The sequence below is a fragment of the Neodiprion pinetum genome, chromosome 1 (assembly GCF_021155775.2).
Source record: "Neodiprion pinetum isolate iyNeoPine1 chromosome 1, iyNeoPine1.2, whole genome shotgun sequence".
Classification (NCBI taxonomy): Eukaryota; Metazoa; Arthropoda; class Insecta; order Hymenoptera; family Diprionidae; genus Neodiprion; species Neodiprion pinetum.
The window spans coordinates 28,983,955-28,999,239 of NC_060232.1; the positions used below are offsets into that span (position 1 = coordinate 28,983,955).

Consider the following 15,285-nt stretch of genomic DNA (forward strand, 5'->3'; position numbering starts at 1 on the left):
CGATATAATCATTACAGAAATGAAGAGAGAAAAACAACAACAAAATAATTAATATATCATAACTAATCGTGTAATTTGTTAGCTTTGATTAGTATATTCGTGACAATCCCGGCGTTATCTTATGTATATTATTCGTTTAGTATTAAACGAAGCCAACAGGGCTTGATATAATAATAAATTATTACCTGTCGGAGTTCTTAAAAATGACAAAGGGAAAGTGAATAATTAAAAATACTTACTTTTCGAACGGTAACGGCTGGTTAAAATGTTGGTCAATATAGATATTTGTTGATATCTTGAAAAACGAAAAGACTCGAATAAATAATACTATTTGATTTGTTCCTAGTATTTCATAATTGCAAAGACTGCAAGAGATATCAAGTTTCCTGCAACATCTTTTCAAATTGTTTTCTACTGTAGCAAAGTCGATGCAGCAGTGGCGACGCATTTGATAATATGTAAAAATTGTCATATACAAATTAGGGGCGATATTTCTTTTCACCTGCGTGCAGCTATACGAGTCTTTAATAATTAAAGAGAAAAATCAGTGAAAAATCGCAATGAATCTTGATAGCTCAAAGTTTGATGGAACGTTGAACCTATCGAGATTCGTTGGAATTCTCTGGTTTTTTATAATATAAGTATTGTGTAAATGTTGCCAACAACTGCCCGCCGTACTTACGGAGTTAGGATCACTATATTATTATTGTTATCTCAATTACAAATTTTACACGCCCTGTTTGCTTGTGTCTGAAAATTGTATTATAATAATCAACATTCCAACAAGTAATGCGTTGAATAAATCAAATTGTAACAAGGTAGGTGGCTAATATTAATTATTTAAATATAACATCTCTGTGTTATGTAATTAAAAAATCAATGATAATGATGATAATCAAGGGACGTGCCCGCCCATCTCGCAGGTGCAGCAACTTATTAATTATTAATATTATTCGATAATATAAATCTACGATGCGAAAAATATATTTTATAGTAAAGCAGCATGATATTTTTATATGATATAATGTTATATTCTGATAAAAAAGAAAACGCATATTATACATATATATATTCTATATTGATTTATATTGCTATGAAGAAAACTTATATTGATTCCCAGAATAAAGCATGTGATTGTTGTATTAAAATGAATGAGAAATTTTGTATTGCAATTTTTAATAAAAAAAATAGCCAGTCTGCGTATTACTTAAATTCCGTTTGATTCACAGACATTCGTTCACTCCTCAGAAAATGGAATACCTTATAACAGTGCTAATTGCTGTTACGACGATAAATGTCGAGATTGTCTCCGTTGAGTATCTTACGGCAAAAAGAAAAACGTAAATTTTTTCTACCCAAGGAATCTACCGAACCCGGTTTGTGGTTGCGAAATAGATCTGTAGATACTGAACAGAAAAAGAAATGAAATTTTGTTGCATCATCTTATAGTACATAGGTTAAAATATTTTAAATATGTAAAATGATAGTGTACAATAAATTACCTAGCTAGTCGTAAAACGTACTGTTTATTCATTTGTAAAGGTGTTTTAACACACTCATTTCTGCACACGATTCATTGATATATCGAATTATTATTTTAGAAGGCTGCACGCCACCCAGAACTAACATCATTATGGCTACAATTATTCTTGATAGAGCTGATTTTTACAAGTCCACCGATGATTCCAGGTTCTTATCATTCATCACGAATCACAAATCCGTTAATAAATACATTTACAGGTATCATGACGCAAGTCATGACTTGTATAGTCACGTCACGTTTACTAAAGGTAAGTGGTGCACTTTGTTAATTATTTTTAACATCTCCAGTCAGCAGTTGGTCGTCTGTTTGAGATTATATTTCTTGTTCAACAGATCACGAAGGATGTTGCCAATATTTTTCATCGTGAACGTACTGGTAGAGCTTAGCAGGTTTGTGATAAACCCATGGTTCACCAGTCGGTGAGAAAGAACGTAGTCCTGCTCATTCCTGATTTCTGTATCTAAGAGATCGGCGTAGACTTTGTCCAGGCAATCACGTAGGCACGAAGTGGTGCCTAGGATGTCAGGTTGCCGTGCATGCCAAGGTAAGGTAGCTAAAAGTACTGCCTGTAAATGAAAATGAAGCATACGTTATTACGACGCTTCGTTGATCTTCTGTAGCTATATACTGCGTAATCTTCGGTTACAGTTACAGACCCATTAAATTATTGACGATGAACATTAATTTTCGTTTTATCTTGTACCTGACAAGCTTCCCGAGGTATCCAATGAATAACGACGGGCTTGCCGATGATGCCCAAGGATTCCTTGCTGTATCCTTCGGCCAAAATGGTCGATCTTGAAATTTCCTGATCGGATACGTACTCATCAGATGCTTTGCTACCAGGCGGAGGAAAAGGATAAGGGGTCGAGAGTACTACATTAGGTGGTAACAGTCTGGAATTGCCAGGTGATACTGAATTCGTATACTCGATACTAGTATTCCGCTTTTGCTGAGAGGCGGTTGATTCGATTCTGTCACTGTGGTCGTCTAGGTTGTCAACCTCTGAGATCGTGATACCTTCTGTTAGCTCCAGCGTGTTTTTCAAGACATCGCTTATAACGTTTGACACGTTCTGAAAGAGTGTTACGTCATCAGAATAGGTCGACCCGACCGGGTTACACGGTTCGGATAAATTCAATCAATTCGTCACCCGCACCGAACAATCCAAGTGCTGAACTAACCTTTTCGGCGGCTTCCCATTGATCATTTCTCATGGCCATTTCTTCGGCAGCGAGGCGTTGCTGCTCTAATAATTCGGCAACGAACTCCTCGCCCTCTTTTTCGGATACACAAATTTTATCACCGAGAACTAGCGTCAGTGCCTTGCCGAAACCTTCTCTTGGGTCGTAATCTTTGCAGAACGCCAGAAGAAACGCGGTGTAATTCACGTTCGTGCATCCCGACACAAACATCTCGCATAATAATTCCTTCGCAAGCATTAGCCGCACGGTTTCCTGCGGAGTAATATTACGGGAGCTTGCCGGAAATGTACTATCAACAGTGGAGTCGTTGCTGTATAGTGACCTTTTCGACTCAGACGGTGTTTTTGGTAAGATTAATCCGCAGGTCTTTTCGATCTTAGCGTATTCTCGTTCCTCTTCGTACATTTCCTCTTCGTTACGTTGATAATCCTCATGGAGGAGATTTTTGCAGGCCGGATCTTTCAGGTCACAATTTGTGAACCAGTATTTGATGGAATGAAATTGATCCCTGGTTACCATCTCAGACAGGGTTGGGTCCATGGCTATAAACTGCAACCTCATATCTAGGATATCTTCATCGCTGGGCATCGATATGTCCATAACATAGATAATGAATTCCCTCCAATCGACGTACTCCGTATCTCCAAATATCTCTGTGACCAAGTATGGGACATCGCAGGGACGCAGTTGTGACCACAATGAAGGTAGATGGGATATTACACCTTCGTCTTCGCCGCAGGCGACAATGTCCTCGAGGATATAAGTGAAAAAACGTTGCGGAAGACTGCCGTGGGGTGCCACATACCGGAATATATCCATCAGGCGACCAAGTTGTCCCATACGAAATTGTGAGGGTAATTTTGCTTCACGTATTGGCTCAGGAGGAGGAGTTGGTTCATCCGGATACATCAGAACGCTTGATCTGACAATGAAGCGGTCCTCGTCCAACAGTAACTCTTCTTGAATTGGTATTTCTTCTTCGATTGCCAAACTAAATACTGATGCCATTTCGTTTACGCTCTTGATCTCTCTGTTGTAGCGATCGTTGGTGGCAGTCATTACGTTGGAAAAACATCGCTGCATAGTTTCATAGAGAAAACTGATGTCTGATAGAGCAGCGTTCTCTAACAATTTTAGTCTAAGGAGTATTCTATTTATTTCAAATTGCAAGGCAGATCGCCATTCACAATACAAATCAGGTCCTCGCTTGAGAAGTTCAGCCATTAGTTCAGCATCAACTGTGGGTAGTAATTGATTTTTGGCCATCTGGATTCTACCTTTAGCGTCAGGGGTAAAGGACGTTTGTTCTTTCTTTAAACTTTCTAACAACGATAGCGCCTGAGAATCAACGACATTTCGTGCGTACATGATATTTGCATGCACCGCTTGGTAGCAGATAATTTCTCCGGTAAGGTGAGGTGTTTCCTCAGCAGAAATTAGCAATTCAGCAATCTGTTTTTTGATACGAGTACAGTCGATGATAGGTGCTTTGTGTGGAATTTGACTAGCAACATTTTTGCCAGTTTTCGATGACGCTGTTTCCTTTGCTGCAGGTTTTTTGGCTTTTACAAGCGATACAGTTGACGAAGAAATCATCAATTCGTTTGAAATTATTTCCAGTCTTTGAAGAGGAAGTTTCGCTAAACGATTCTCGGAGATGGGTCGTTGTAGCATAGAAGTGTAATAATCCTGAAGAAGTTGTACAGTATCGATGTATCTATCTACTTCAGCTTCAATCATGCATATGTAGAGATTAGCCAAGACGACCATTTCCTCAGCTGTCCAATCCAATCTGATTATTCGTTGCCTTTCTTCCTCAGCCTGTTTTCGTCGTTCGTCGCAAATTTCCCAAAGTGCTTTCTGAAAATCGGCTACTCTACAATGCAACTCACACTTGACATCCAAGTCATCGCGCATGTCCATCGCAATATCATTATAACTCGTATGAAACTTGTGTAACAAATCTTGCTTGGAATCAGGCCGTTGAATGAAGTCTGTCATGTGTTTAGTCACATAGTTTCGGTAGGGCACAATGTGTGAGTACTGCACTCTTTTTATAAAGAATATTTCTTTAAGATCCTCAATATAAACAGTTTCCATATTTTCCCATAGGTTTGCTAAGGCCTCCAACAGCAACGGAGCTTGAGGAAACTTGATCCATTCCCAACCATCTTCCCCGGGTTTTGATGGGGTCGGTTCGACAGTTACTGTACTAATAGTGTTGTTCAAATAGTTTGCACCTTCACCTTCATAATCACTTTCTCCTCCCCAGTCATCGTTCACCGGTTCAGGACAGGGTACGAACTGTTTGACTATCGGAGTTTTGCTCAAGGGTGGGTTTGCCTCTTCATCTTCTAACGAATCCAAAGCTTCGCCGAACAGTTCAATAGATGGAACTCGTGGAATTGACATGTCTCCAATAGCGAGTCTACATAATCTCTTCAGCGTGAATAGATCGAAGGATGTGTAATAAACTGCATAAGCAATGCCTTGAGTAGTATAAAAGGCATCCAATGGTGTTGTGTCTTCCGAAAGTATCTCAAAAATGTCTTCCTCGCGTATGTGCATATTTTTAGGTTTTGGTAATGCTCGAATATAAGCCGTCATGTAAGAACTCAATGATTCCCTGCGTACGTTCGGTATTGGATTGTAGACAAGTCTAGATTCTCTGCAAGAACGAGAGAACTCGCCCAAGTTCTCATCTTCGTACGTTATCCTTGAAGGTACCTGGTTCAGTTCATCAATATCACCGTCAAGATCATCGGATATTTTTTTATCCTGAGGTATTTTAATACCTGTGAGAGCCGTCTCAAGTTGTGCCATCTGATCAAAAGTGTTGGGATAATCTATCAAAACCCATCCTTCTATGTCGTTCAGACTCTTCATGTATTCGATAAGGATTTTCGTGTTCAATTCATTGGACAATGGCTGGCCCAGAGTGAGAAATTGATAAACCCATTTGCCAATGTATGCAGAATTCGAAAGATCCGGAGACATATCTTCATTTGGAATAACGCGAGGCGTCTGCGTTTGCTTATCAACAATGCGTGTAGTCATTTCCGTTGTTTTTGAAGGTCCCATAGGTGTTGCCTTCTTCTTAAGAGTAGTGTTTTTGTTCCCGCGTGAAGTTGGGTTATTTAGTGCAGTTTTCGACGATACTTCGTTCTTAGACGTTATGGCACTCAGATCAATGCAAGAGAAATCCTTCATTTCGTCTTTGAAGCATCGTAGGCAGTAATTTATTGCATCCTCCATGAAAATGAGTTTAATACCTCGGTGATTCAGCAATGACTGTATTGTTGGATAGACAGATGTGTCCAATACGCCGAGAAGGATGCAAGCTGAGGATACCTTGGGCACTGAAGCAGGCTCTGGCTTTGACTCTGGGGGATACACGGAATCTAAGAGACGATGGACGATGTAGCCAAGTACAATAATCCCAAGCCTGAGTATTTCCTCGGTTTCCAAATCAATATCTGGCATAAATTCGTCCCAAGGTGCGCTTACGTTCAAATAATTGTCGAAATCAGCGTCATTGAGAACCTCTTGACGCTCAATTTCTGCTCTGAAAATATCTTCTACTTCATCTTCAGGGTTTTCCTCACAGAGATATTCGATATTCTCAATTGATGAAAAAATTGGTTGACTCTTGATAAACAAGGCTTTCCATTCTCCCCAAATCTTGGCCGGAATAAAGTTATCGTTGCTTTCCCGATAAATGGCTGCCTGCACAGCGATGTCAATGAGATCGTTCAAGACATCATTACAAATAAGGTAATTCCTTTCGTAACAATTTTGTATTTTTCGTTCGTGAATTCTTCTATGTAATTCACACAGTCTCGAACACTCAGCCTCAATATCCTGACCTTCTCTGACGGCAACTTCATGTTCCCTAGCAAGTTCTATATTGTGTTCGGTCCTCATTCTTTCCTCCATCAATTTATTAACAATTCCTCTGTTCTTTGCGATCCTTTGCTTTTGATCTCGAATTTCGCAGAGTTTGGTCATCATTTGTTTTTCGTACTGTGACTGGGAGAACAATTTCTTGGCGACGGCTAGATCAAATTCAGTCTCTTGGTTGGCCACTTGTTTTTCCCACAATTTCGCCGTCAAAGATTTTTCCATTTGATTTTTACATCTATAGCTCTGCGATGCTCGCCGCGTTCGATCTTTCATACATTTTACATACGTCTTAGCAGCCTCCGGATCAGCCGGTGCTGGCTCCATTGCTTCACCAAGTTTTTTCTCGTTGCAAAGCTCATGATATGTATATTTTTCTGGACTGCGTACCTTGTGCTGGCAACTAAAGTTGTGCAACTCCTGTATTTCCTGCTCCGGAAATGGTCGTATATAATCCATATGAACCTCACTTTCTTTTTCCATGATGTTCTCTGTTAGTATTTTTTCGGTGGAGCGTACTTGTTGTTGCTTTGATACGCATAATTTTCGGGCAAGTATGCACCTATTTAAGATTGCCTGGAATTTGTCGCGGTGCCAAGCGATTACGCTTGCATTACTTACAAGCTGGCCAGCAAGTGGATTTTCCGAGCATACTGGAGGCGGTGACTTATCTGGGACTGTGCTAACATCAAACTTTGACGACTGTGGAATGAACTTTTCTCTTTCTTTTTGTTGGGTAATAAAGTGAAGCTTGTCTTTACCCTCCAAACTGACGAAAATCTTGTAGAAAAGTCGTGTCGCTGTAGTACCCTGTCCGTTGGATATCTCCTCGATGGTATCATCGTCGCAATCTACCCCGATAAACTTAAGCCACACGCGAAGAAGTTTCAGATTAACCCTTGCTAAGGCTGGGTCCTCCGTGCTATGTATCGTGCTGATCTGGGCGTTGTCAATTATGTCGTAACTGTGAAGAAGCTGAGCTAGAAGAGTACCGTCTCTGGTAATTAAACCAAAAACGTCTGGATGTAGATCGATCATTATTCCTAGCCTATTTTGAAACCATGTTTTTAAAACTTCACTCATTTTCAACACTGCGCGGTAAGTTACGAATTCAGTATTTACATTCGCGGTCGCAGAAAATTTTGTTACTGTTGTGAGACGACCAATAAATAACTTTTTGAATAACTATAAGTGCTGTGGTGATATTAATTCATTGAAGTGAAACTGTATTTGATTACATCGATTTTGTAGACAATTTCAAGCCGTACTGGGTGTATTTTCCTTCTATATAGTTGACATCTTCAGTACATGAGAGATGCTATGTTTCATGAGGATTCAAATGGCTAATGCTAAAAGTATGAACATCAATGCTCTGCGACTAGTCTTATGATATTTTTTACTATTTTGATTGAATGAAATATCGGACTTGAAAATTTTAGCAACAAACTGACTCAAAAAAGGTTGATATAAAAATAGTATAAGTATTTGAGATGTCTCTTCTGAACAATTGGTTGGTGAGTTGATCCTACCATTTCTATCCATCCGAATATGCCAATAGTAGGTATGCATGCTCTGGACCCGTGCGCGTTTGGTTGCCAGAGTTTACTGCGTCAGGCGCAAGAAATTTACAATATTCTCTGGTATCATACATAAAACTTTTATCGTTCATTTTTAATAAGTGTTTTGAAATTTTCAATGCATATGGAACATTGATATTCAACTCAACAGTAGAGTAAATACTAGTACAATGGGCAATTCCTTCGTTGGCTGTTCCTTTGCCAGTACCACGCCAATACAATATATCCTAGTCCGGTTTCACTATCGTTGCGCCAACCGCGGTCAAAATCGAAGTTTTGATCGGAGCCTGCGCTTTGCGGCATGGCGCGGATCTTGAGCGGCTTGTCAGCTGTTGGCTGTGGCAATTGTGTACCATTGTGTATGGTAGACGTCAAGGTGCTTAGCTTTGCCAAAAATGATTGGGCAATGAAAAATTCGAATATCTTGACAGTAGTGCAGTAAGACTTAACGTCATCTAAACTTTCGGGTGAATAAAAAATGCTGAGATGAAATCAAAACAACCTCTCCAACTTACACTAGCAATACTAAAGCCGCATGTAGTTAAATCTCCGTTTGTTCTTCAGGTAAATTACTATCTAATTTCAAATGCAAAAACGTCTGGTGTGAGAGATCAATTATTTATATCAATATTGCGATCATATTGAGTAAGCCTCACCTCAGAATGCATTGAATGTCATCATCCGTCGTGCACCTCCGCAAAGAACCTAACGTAACCTCAGTGAAAATAAATAAAAAAAGTCATCAGATACCTTGGTGACAAAATTAAACCGAGTGTGCCTCAAATGTCAAAAGCATGGCTGTAAAAAAATGCGAACTACTAGTGTTGAGATCGGCACGTGTGTTGTATGAAAAATTCTTTCAACTTCCAGAAAATTCGTGACTTGATAATTGATGAGGGTTTCAAAGTTGTCAGATCTCGTAGAACGATAATAACACCAATGGAGGCAGAATCGTTTTATGCAGATCACAAGGAGAAATTTTTCTATAACAGATTGATGACCTTTATGTGCAGCGGTCCTTCAGACATCCATATTCTGACAGCTCATGATGGGATAGCTAAATGGAGAACATTGATGGGTCCAACAAAAGTATATCAAGCCCAATTTCATGCACCTCATACTATCAGAGGGATGTATGGACTGTCAGATACAAGAAATGCAACTCATGGATCAGGTAATAGCATGAGAGAACTTTTATGCTTTGTACATAAGCAAAATAAATTCAAGAATTTCTGAATCCTTATACTTTCCAAGATTGAGCGTCTTATGAATTAACTTCAAAGTACATTTCTAAGATTATTAGTGTACTAGTCCGCAAGTAATTCAAATAGCCCTGTGTAAAATTCATTGATAGTGGCCTCATGTTTCAGACTCCCCAGAATCATCAAAACGAGAAATAGCCATATTTTTCAAAGAATTCAACATAGAACACTGGTTCAAAAATGAAGAGATTTTTTACAATTCAGGAAATTTAAAATTTGATCCATCTTTATTCATTCATACCATTGACAGAACTAGGAAAATAAACGAGAGTGACCAAGATACAACAATGATTTGAAGTTTAAAATTAGCAGACAAACGCCTTAAACTTTTCTCAAAAGAGATAATAGAGGCCCGTTTCATGATCCATAGTTCTATAGAAGTATCAGGGGTTCGATGTATTTGAAAAAAATTTCATTGTTGGGCTTCATTATCTTATTTCTGTAGAAAGTATCATGTTTGTCTGGTTGTTTCAGCTTTCTGTTCAACCGTTAATGCACAATTCACCAATGATATATTTACCATGATGTATTGTATATAAGAATCAAGCATACCTTCTAATAGTTGATTATGTAGATTATAAATAAAGGTAAAGCAGCAATGAAGTAGGTTGTGAATTTGGTAGTCATATTATTTATCCTTTCGAAGCTACTTGTTATCGTTGCACTTACCTCCCATGTACCTAAATCTATACTTCATGAATCAAGAATGGCACTAAAAATTAAAGATTTTACTATATTCAATGTAGGAATACACATTGATGTTAATATTGAATGGGTATCGATTCCTGTTCTATGTTACACTGATCAGATCACTGGAAATTTACAAAACACAGTCATGCAGTAGAAAGAAAAACATATGTTTCTTAAAAGAATAATTCATTGTATTTTTCTTTTGTACTTGAAATCTTGATGTTTAGTATTAGATCACCCTAATTTAAAACAGACTAGTTAATTTACATGCGTCAAAGAAATATTTACAAATTATTTCCTGGATTAAATATTTTTGTTCAAAACAATTCAATCTGCTAGATGCCTACAATATTTCTTGAATTATTTAAACGAAATACAAATCCTTCCATACTATAAGTCAGACATATTATACAATATACACAAGTTCTGCAACGCATGATAATGTGTACCAAATTGATAAATGCACCACAAATCACATGTGATAAAAACTTCAAGCGTTAATTTTGACATAGACTTTTGGTCTCGAAAATACTTTTATACCCTCTTCTATTTTATTGAGCTGTTTCTCGATTTCCATTTTTCGTTTCTGGGATCTCAGAGTGTCAGTTTTTATTGGCATCATATTTAATTCCTTAACAAATTCTTGATAGTCTGCAAATAATATGTTAGTATGTTGTAAATAACATGTTAGTATTTCATCGTTCGAAATGATGTAATCTTTTTATAATTATTCTAACCACAGTTAATAAACAGCAAGTAGCAGCAGGTACTCACTTTTTTTCAACATACGGAGGGTCTCCTGGCGTTCACTGTCAGGCAGCGGGACGTGGCCATCTGGACAGTCAGGATCTGGTGCCTCTTCTTTCGCCTTTTGTTCTTTTTGCAGCTGTGCCTCTTTCCGTTCTCGAAGATATCTGTAAGTAGAAAATGTCCATTCAAGACAAGATTATGAACTATCACGATTAAAAATCAAAACCGAAACAAAAAAAATAAACTTAAAATTAATTCTAGAGTATGGAAGATTAGTTAAAATTTTCAACCTATCCAAAACTCAAGCAAGACAAAAAAAAAAGTAACGAGTCTACTTGCAGATAACGAGTAAAAGTAATGAAGAGAGAAGTTACTTTTAACATCATACTTGGGAACAACACCCTTTCGATAATGAGTGGGAGGTACGCCATTGTTAAGCTGTGTAGCCATTTTGGTAGCAATTGATGTTTGCTGTTTGTTCAATTTAACAAAATCCGTTCCTTCCTCACGGGACGAATCTAAGTGCAGATCAGGTGATTTGGGTGAAGGAGATGATGGTGTTGAACTAACATCCCCACGATCCGAGGGAGAGTTAGCACCTTCACGTGGTGTTTTATTATTTTGTAGTGCTACCTCCATTGTTTTGCACATAGCCAAATCCAGTCTAGGACTCCGTCGGGTAGAATACCTAAATAAAAATTATTGTTCAGAAACAAAGTTGCAAAAAGTAATTGCAATATCTTTCAAGCAGGCCATGAACACTAGTACCTAATTGTACCCTCGGCATACAAATTGCTCATGTGTTTAGCATCCAAAGTTTGAATTCCCTGGCTTCTATATTTTACTTCAGTGTTACTATTGCAACAATGCCCACAGTTTAGGTTTGGGTCTGAAGGAGCCTTAGTCATGTTGCTTTGCAGCTTTTTATTCAAAACTGCTTCACGAGTTTTTCTCTTGAGTATAGGACTCTTTGCATTACTATGCAGTACCATGAATCCCTTCTGAACTCCTGCTGTGGTTTTACTTTGCAAAGTTGGGGCACTATTTTTGGAATGAGGTTGAGCCTGCGACTTGGATTTTTCAGGACCATCCAATTTCTGTTTAGCAGTTGATGTGCATGTTTTATCAGAAAAGTCCTCATCTTTAGCTTCACGAAGACTGGAGTTCACCCGCGATGCTATGTTCTGATATCGATTAGACGCTTTTTGTTGCCTTCGAATTTGTAATTTTTGTAATTCCTCAACTTCCTTGTGATTGTGAAAATAATGCTCCATTCGCCGGAGATTTTTCACATTTTCATGTATGAAGTTTTTTCGCCTGTTTACTTCTGCATTTACAAAATTACACAAGTGCTATCAATTTCAAAGAATAATGAATGTAACAATACTTTTCAACATATATATTGTGCTGAATATTGCCATTGATCAACTAGGTCATCGTAAAGTGTGATTTTAATAGTATGTAACCTGACTTAGGTATGGGTGATAACTGCATAACTGACGATAAACTTCAACGTATTCGAAATTATTCAGGAAACAATATTAAGTAGGTAGAATCTTAAAATAACAGAAGATAATTTGTAAACAGCTTTCCTTAACAATATCAACTAGAAAAGCTGTCTGGACTTACTGGGTTCGGGAAACACACCTTTCAATGTCGCCATTTTCAACGTAAAATCTATAACAATTGTTTTGTATGCGGAAATATCGTTGATAAATCCCGGTGGAATCTATAGGTAAACAATTAGACACCGAATCGACTCGAAATTATTATATGAAACCTGAAGTGACTAATTTTATTCTAATGTTCGCACCAGGTATAATAACATACTTAATCGATATAAATTTAATTTATCTGCCGAAAGCAATGAAATCAAACTTATCACTTCAATTTTGCGCACATTCCCGTTTTCAAACAAACAATTTTGTTTACAAAGCAAATCATGGCCACTCTGACATTTCTGCTGACATTTTCAGTTGCTACGAATGTTCATAGTGCTGAAATCTAGAAGCTGCCAAACATTACCGACATCGTAGTCGATAAGTCAGCTCGTGTTATAGATGGCGTGGAAATGATAACTGCCACGCAAAGAACCAGCAACCTCCATACCGTTGACCGAGGATATAGGTATAAAGACTGATAATCTTGTGTTATTTTGCGTAAGAGTTTGCCGGGTTTGAGGGAATTAGCAGTTTCATATATCATCAATCAAGCAACTGACCACACCGGTAAAAGAAGTTCTTCATAACTAAGAACTATCGCGTACAAAACGTTGGTAACATATAGTCGTCATAGTGAAATTGAAAAGCTGAGAAAATCCCGTTCAAGAAATATCCGCAATTGGTTGGAGAATTCATACTTCGCCTCATGTCGCATGTTACGGCAATGCTCTAAACATTTGATCGCGTTATGCGTAGCTTACGCGGTGTTTTCACCCAGCCGCTAAGATCATAGAGATATATAAAACAAAGCGTAAGCAACGGTGTAAGCGTCCCGTGAACGGATTTGAATCGGTTCTCTAAACGACAGCAGATAATAATTCTAAACAGCAAGGCAGGCGCGTGCAGCTATCCCCACTCCATGTGAAGCGCGACAGCGTGAGGGGGGGGGGGGGGGCGAATTATTATGTTCCGTTCTTCAGAAAACTGATTTAGATTTCTTCCGAGCGCCGTGCAGCATCAGTCGTTTCCGAGCAATCGAAGCGAAATCACGTGCTCTCAGTATTGGTTCAAGATTCAGACCGCGTTGTTCAGGTGGTGTCACGTTGTTCGATCAGTGTATTTCCACCATACTCATCTGTGAATAATATACGAGGAGCAGCGTGTAACCTGAAGAAAAACCGAGTTACTGAAATAAAAACATCCTGCGAAAGTTGAAAGTGAATTTCGTGTCCGAGTTTTCATTGTTTAGTGTAACTTCAGATTACAGTGATGTCTACTTTTGTATTTATGCGTGGAGTATCAATTTTTTTTTTTGGCTGATTTTCGGTAAATGCGCAATCGCATTGTTAGTAAGTTTGTTCGGTCAGTTCAAATGGACAGCTACGACAAAAAAAGTGAGTGTAGTATCGAGTGTTAGTGTTATTGCGGTGCGGATTTTGTGGATTATAAGAGATTAGTGAAGATCTAAATTGTGTAAAACGTGCGTCGCTTCACTAATAACCCTGAGATGCTACAAGAACTACTACATCTAAAAGCGTGGAGCAGCCCAGAGTCGAGGTAACAATACTTATTTTAGTTTTGGTCTTGCATAAAATGCAATGCAAAAATATGAAACTAGATAACAGTAATAATTAATTTGAAAACTGAAAAGCCAATTTGCTAAATTAATTCAAGTGTTCTATTTTGTTTTTCAGAGATTTAAGCAGAGACTTCCGAGTAACTTTTTCATTTCTCGGCAACGTTGGTGAGGTTGCATGTGTTAGGTTACGGGTATTTCCCTGGGATTCCTCTGTCACGTGGCGTGGCGGTAGCAATTGTTACACAAATCTGCGATTTCTTAGCTTCATGGATAGGCTCATTCGCAATGGCAACGTGCTTGACTTTGTCGAATAATTTTTTTTTGGCATTTAATTTACCATAGCCTGCTTGAAGTTAGAAATTTTGCACGTTGCTAAAAGTGGAATGAGCATCGCGACAGGTAACCATCGCTTATTCGACACTCGCGAGGTCGGATTGCATTTCGTAACTGATGTAAAAATCTACACTTGAATTTACCGATGTCGTTTAAGTGGTGGGTTCACCTGAGGTTTGAACGAATTCAATTATTTACATTATTGTTAAATCGATAATATTCCAAATTCTGGCATAACGTAACGTAATCAAATTGCATCTTATATTATATATCATTTTCAATCTTTTAACAGCCAACAAGTATTGATCAAGTGCTGGCTCAGTTCGCTTAGAAAAATGCTAATTGGTATACAGGATGTTTTTAATCAATTTTACAAAAGGTTAATGTACCGATAGTCTGCTAGTATTTAATAAAATAATACATACAATACGAGGGTTGGCGGCATACAACCGCGATACTGTATTCTCAGTAGGCAGACTACGATACAAAAACATTTTGCTCCCAACAGGTAAACAACGAAAGTGTAAGTCAGTGACCACGGCGCAAATGATGAAGAATGATGTGTGTTGGAAAAAATGGAGAATCGTTTAGATCGAATATAGGTAACCGGGTAGGTAGGTGGACGTTTTGGGACCCGTCGCGGGGTTTATGCATGTGTGTGTGAGAGTCTCTCTTTTCCGTTGGGTGGTTCCGTTGGGAAGCAGGCGAGGGTAGGAAGGTCGCGATGAGCCGTGATGTTACTAACTTTTGTAATCCACAGCGTCAAACGATCACAGAAATTCTTT

The 15,285-nt window shown here is 38.4% G+C and overlaps 3 protein-coding genes across 6 annotated transcripts; 1 reads left to right on the forward strand and 2 right to left on the reverse strand.

The window, feature by feature from the left end:
- Positions 1–1,040: 1,040 nt before the first annotated feature.
- LOC124224812 (sperm flagellar protein 2) lies at positions 1,041–7,731 on the reverse strand. The gene is made up of 4 exons (XM_046637016.2): positions 2,728–7,731; positions 2,247–2,618; positions 1,503–2,109; positions 1,041–1,406 (listed from the first exon to the last, which is right to left on the reverse strand). The coding sequence occupies exons 1-3, from the start codon at positions 7,729–7,731 to the stop codon at positions 1,831–1,833; spliced, it is 5,655 nt and encodes a 1,884-aa protein (XP_046492972.1). The 3' UTR covers positions 1,041–1,406; positions 1,503–1,830.
- Positions 7,732–8,520: 789 nt separating this feature from the next.
- On the forward strand, positions 8,521–10,102 carry LOC124219485 (nucleoside diphosphate kinase 6). Of its 2 annotated transcripts, none has more exons than XM_046627100.2 (3): positions 8,521–8,789; positions 9,096–9,399; positions 9,580–10,102. In XM_046627100.2, the coding sequence occupies exons 1-3, from the start codon at positions 8,712–8,714 to the stop codon at positions 9,669–9,671; spliced, it is 474 nt and encodes a 157-aa protein (XP_046483056.1). In that variant the 5' UTR covers positions 8,521–8,711; the 3' UTR covers positions 9,672–10,102. The 2 variants fall into 2 exon arrangements, with proteins under 2 accessions (XP_046483056.1, XP_046483046.1); XM_046627090.2 differs by having other exon boundaries at positions 9,596–10,102.
- A 254-nt stretch (positions 10,103–10,356) lies between these two features.
- LOC124219471 (uncharacterized) lies at positions 10,357–12,921 on the reverse strand. Of its 3 annotated transcripts, none has more exons than XM_046627068.2 (5): positions 12,575–12,918; positions 11,696–12,254; positions 11,316–11,615; positions 10,952–11,091; positions 10,357–10,828 (listed from the first exon to the last, which is right to left on the reverse strand). In XM_046627068.2, exons 1-5 carry the CDS (start codon positions 12,588–12,590, stop codon positions 10,668–10,670), a joined length of 1,176 nt encoding a protein of 391 aa, XP_046483024.1. In that variant the 5' UTR covers positions 12,591–12,918; the 3' UTR covers positions 10,357–10,667. The 3 variants fall into 3 exon arrangements, with proteins under 3 accessions (XP_046483024.1, XP_046483018.1, XP_046483033.1); XM_046627062.2 differs by having other exon boundaries at positions 12,557–12,917; XM_046627077.2 differs by having other exon boundaries at positions 10,690–10,828; positions 11,302–11,615; positions 12,557–12,921.
- Between the last annotated feature and the right edge of the window lie 2,364 nt (positions 12,922–15,285).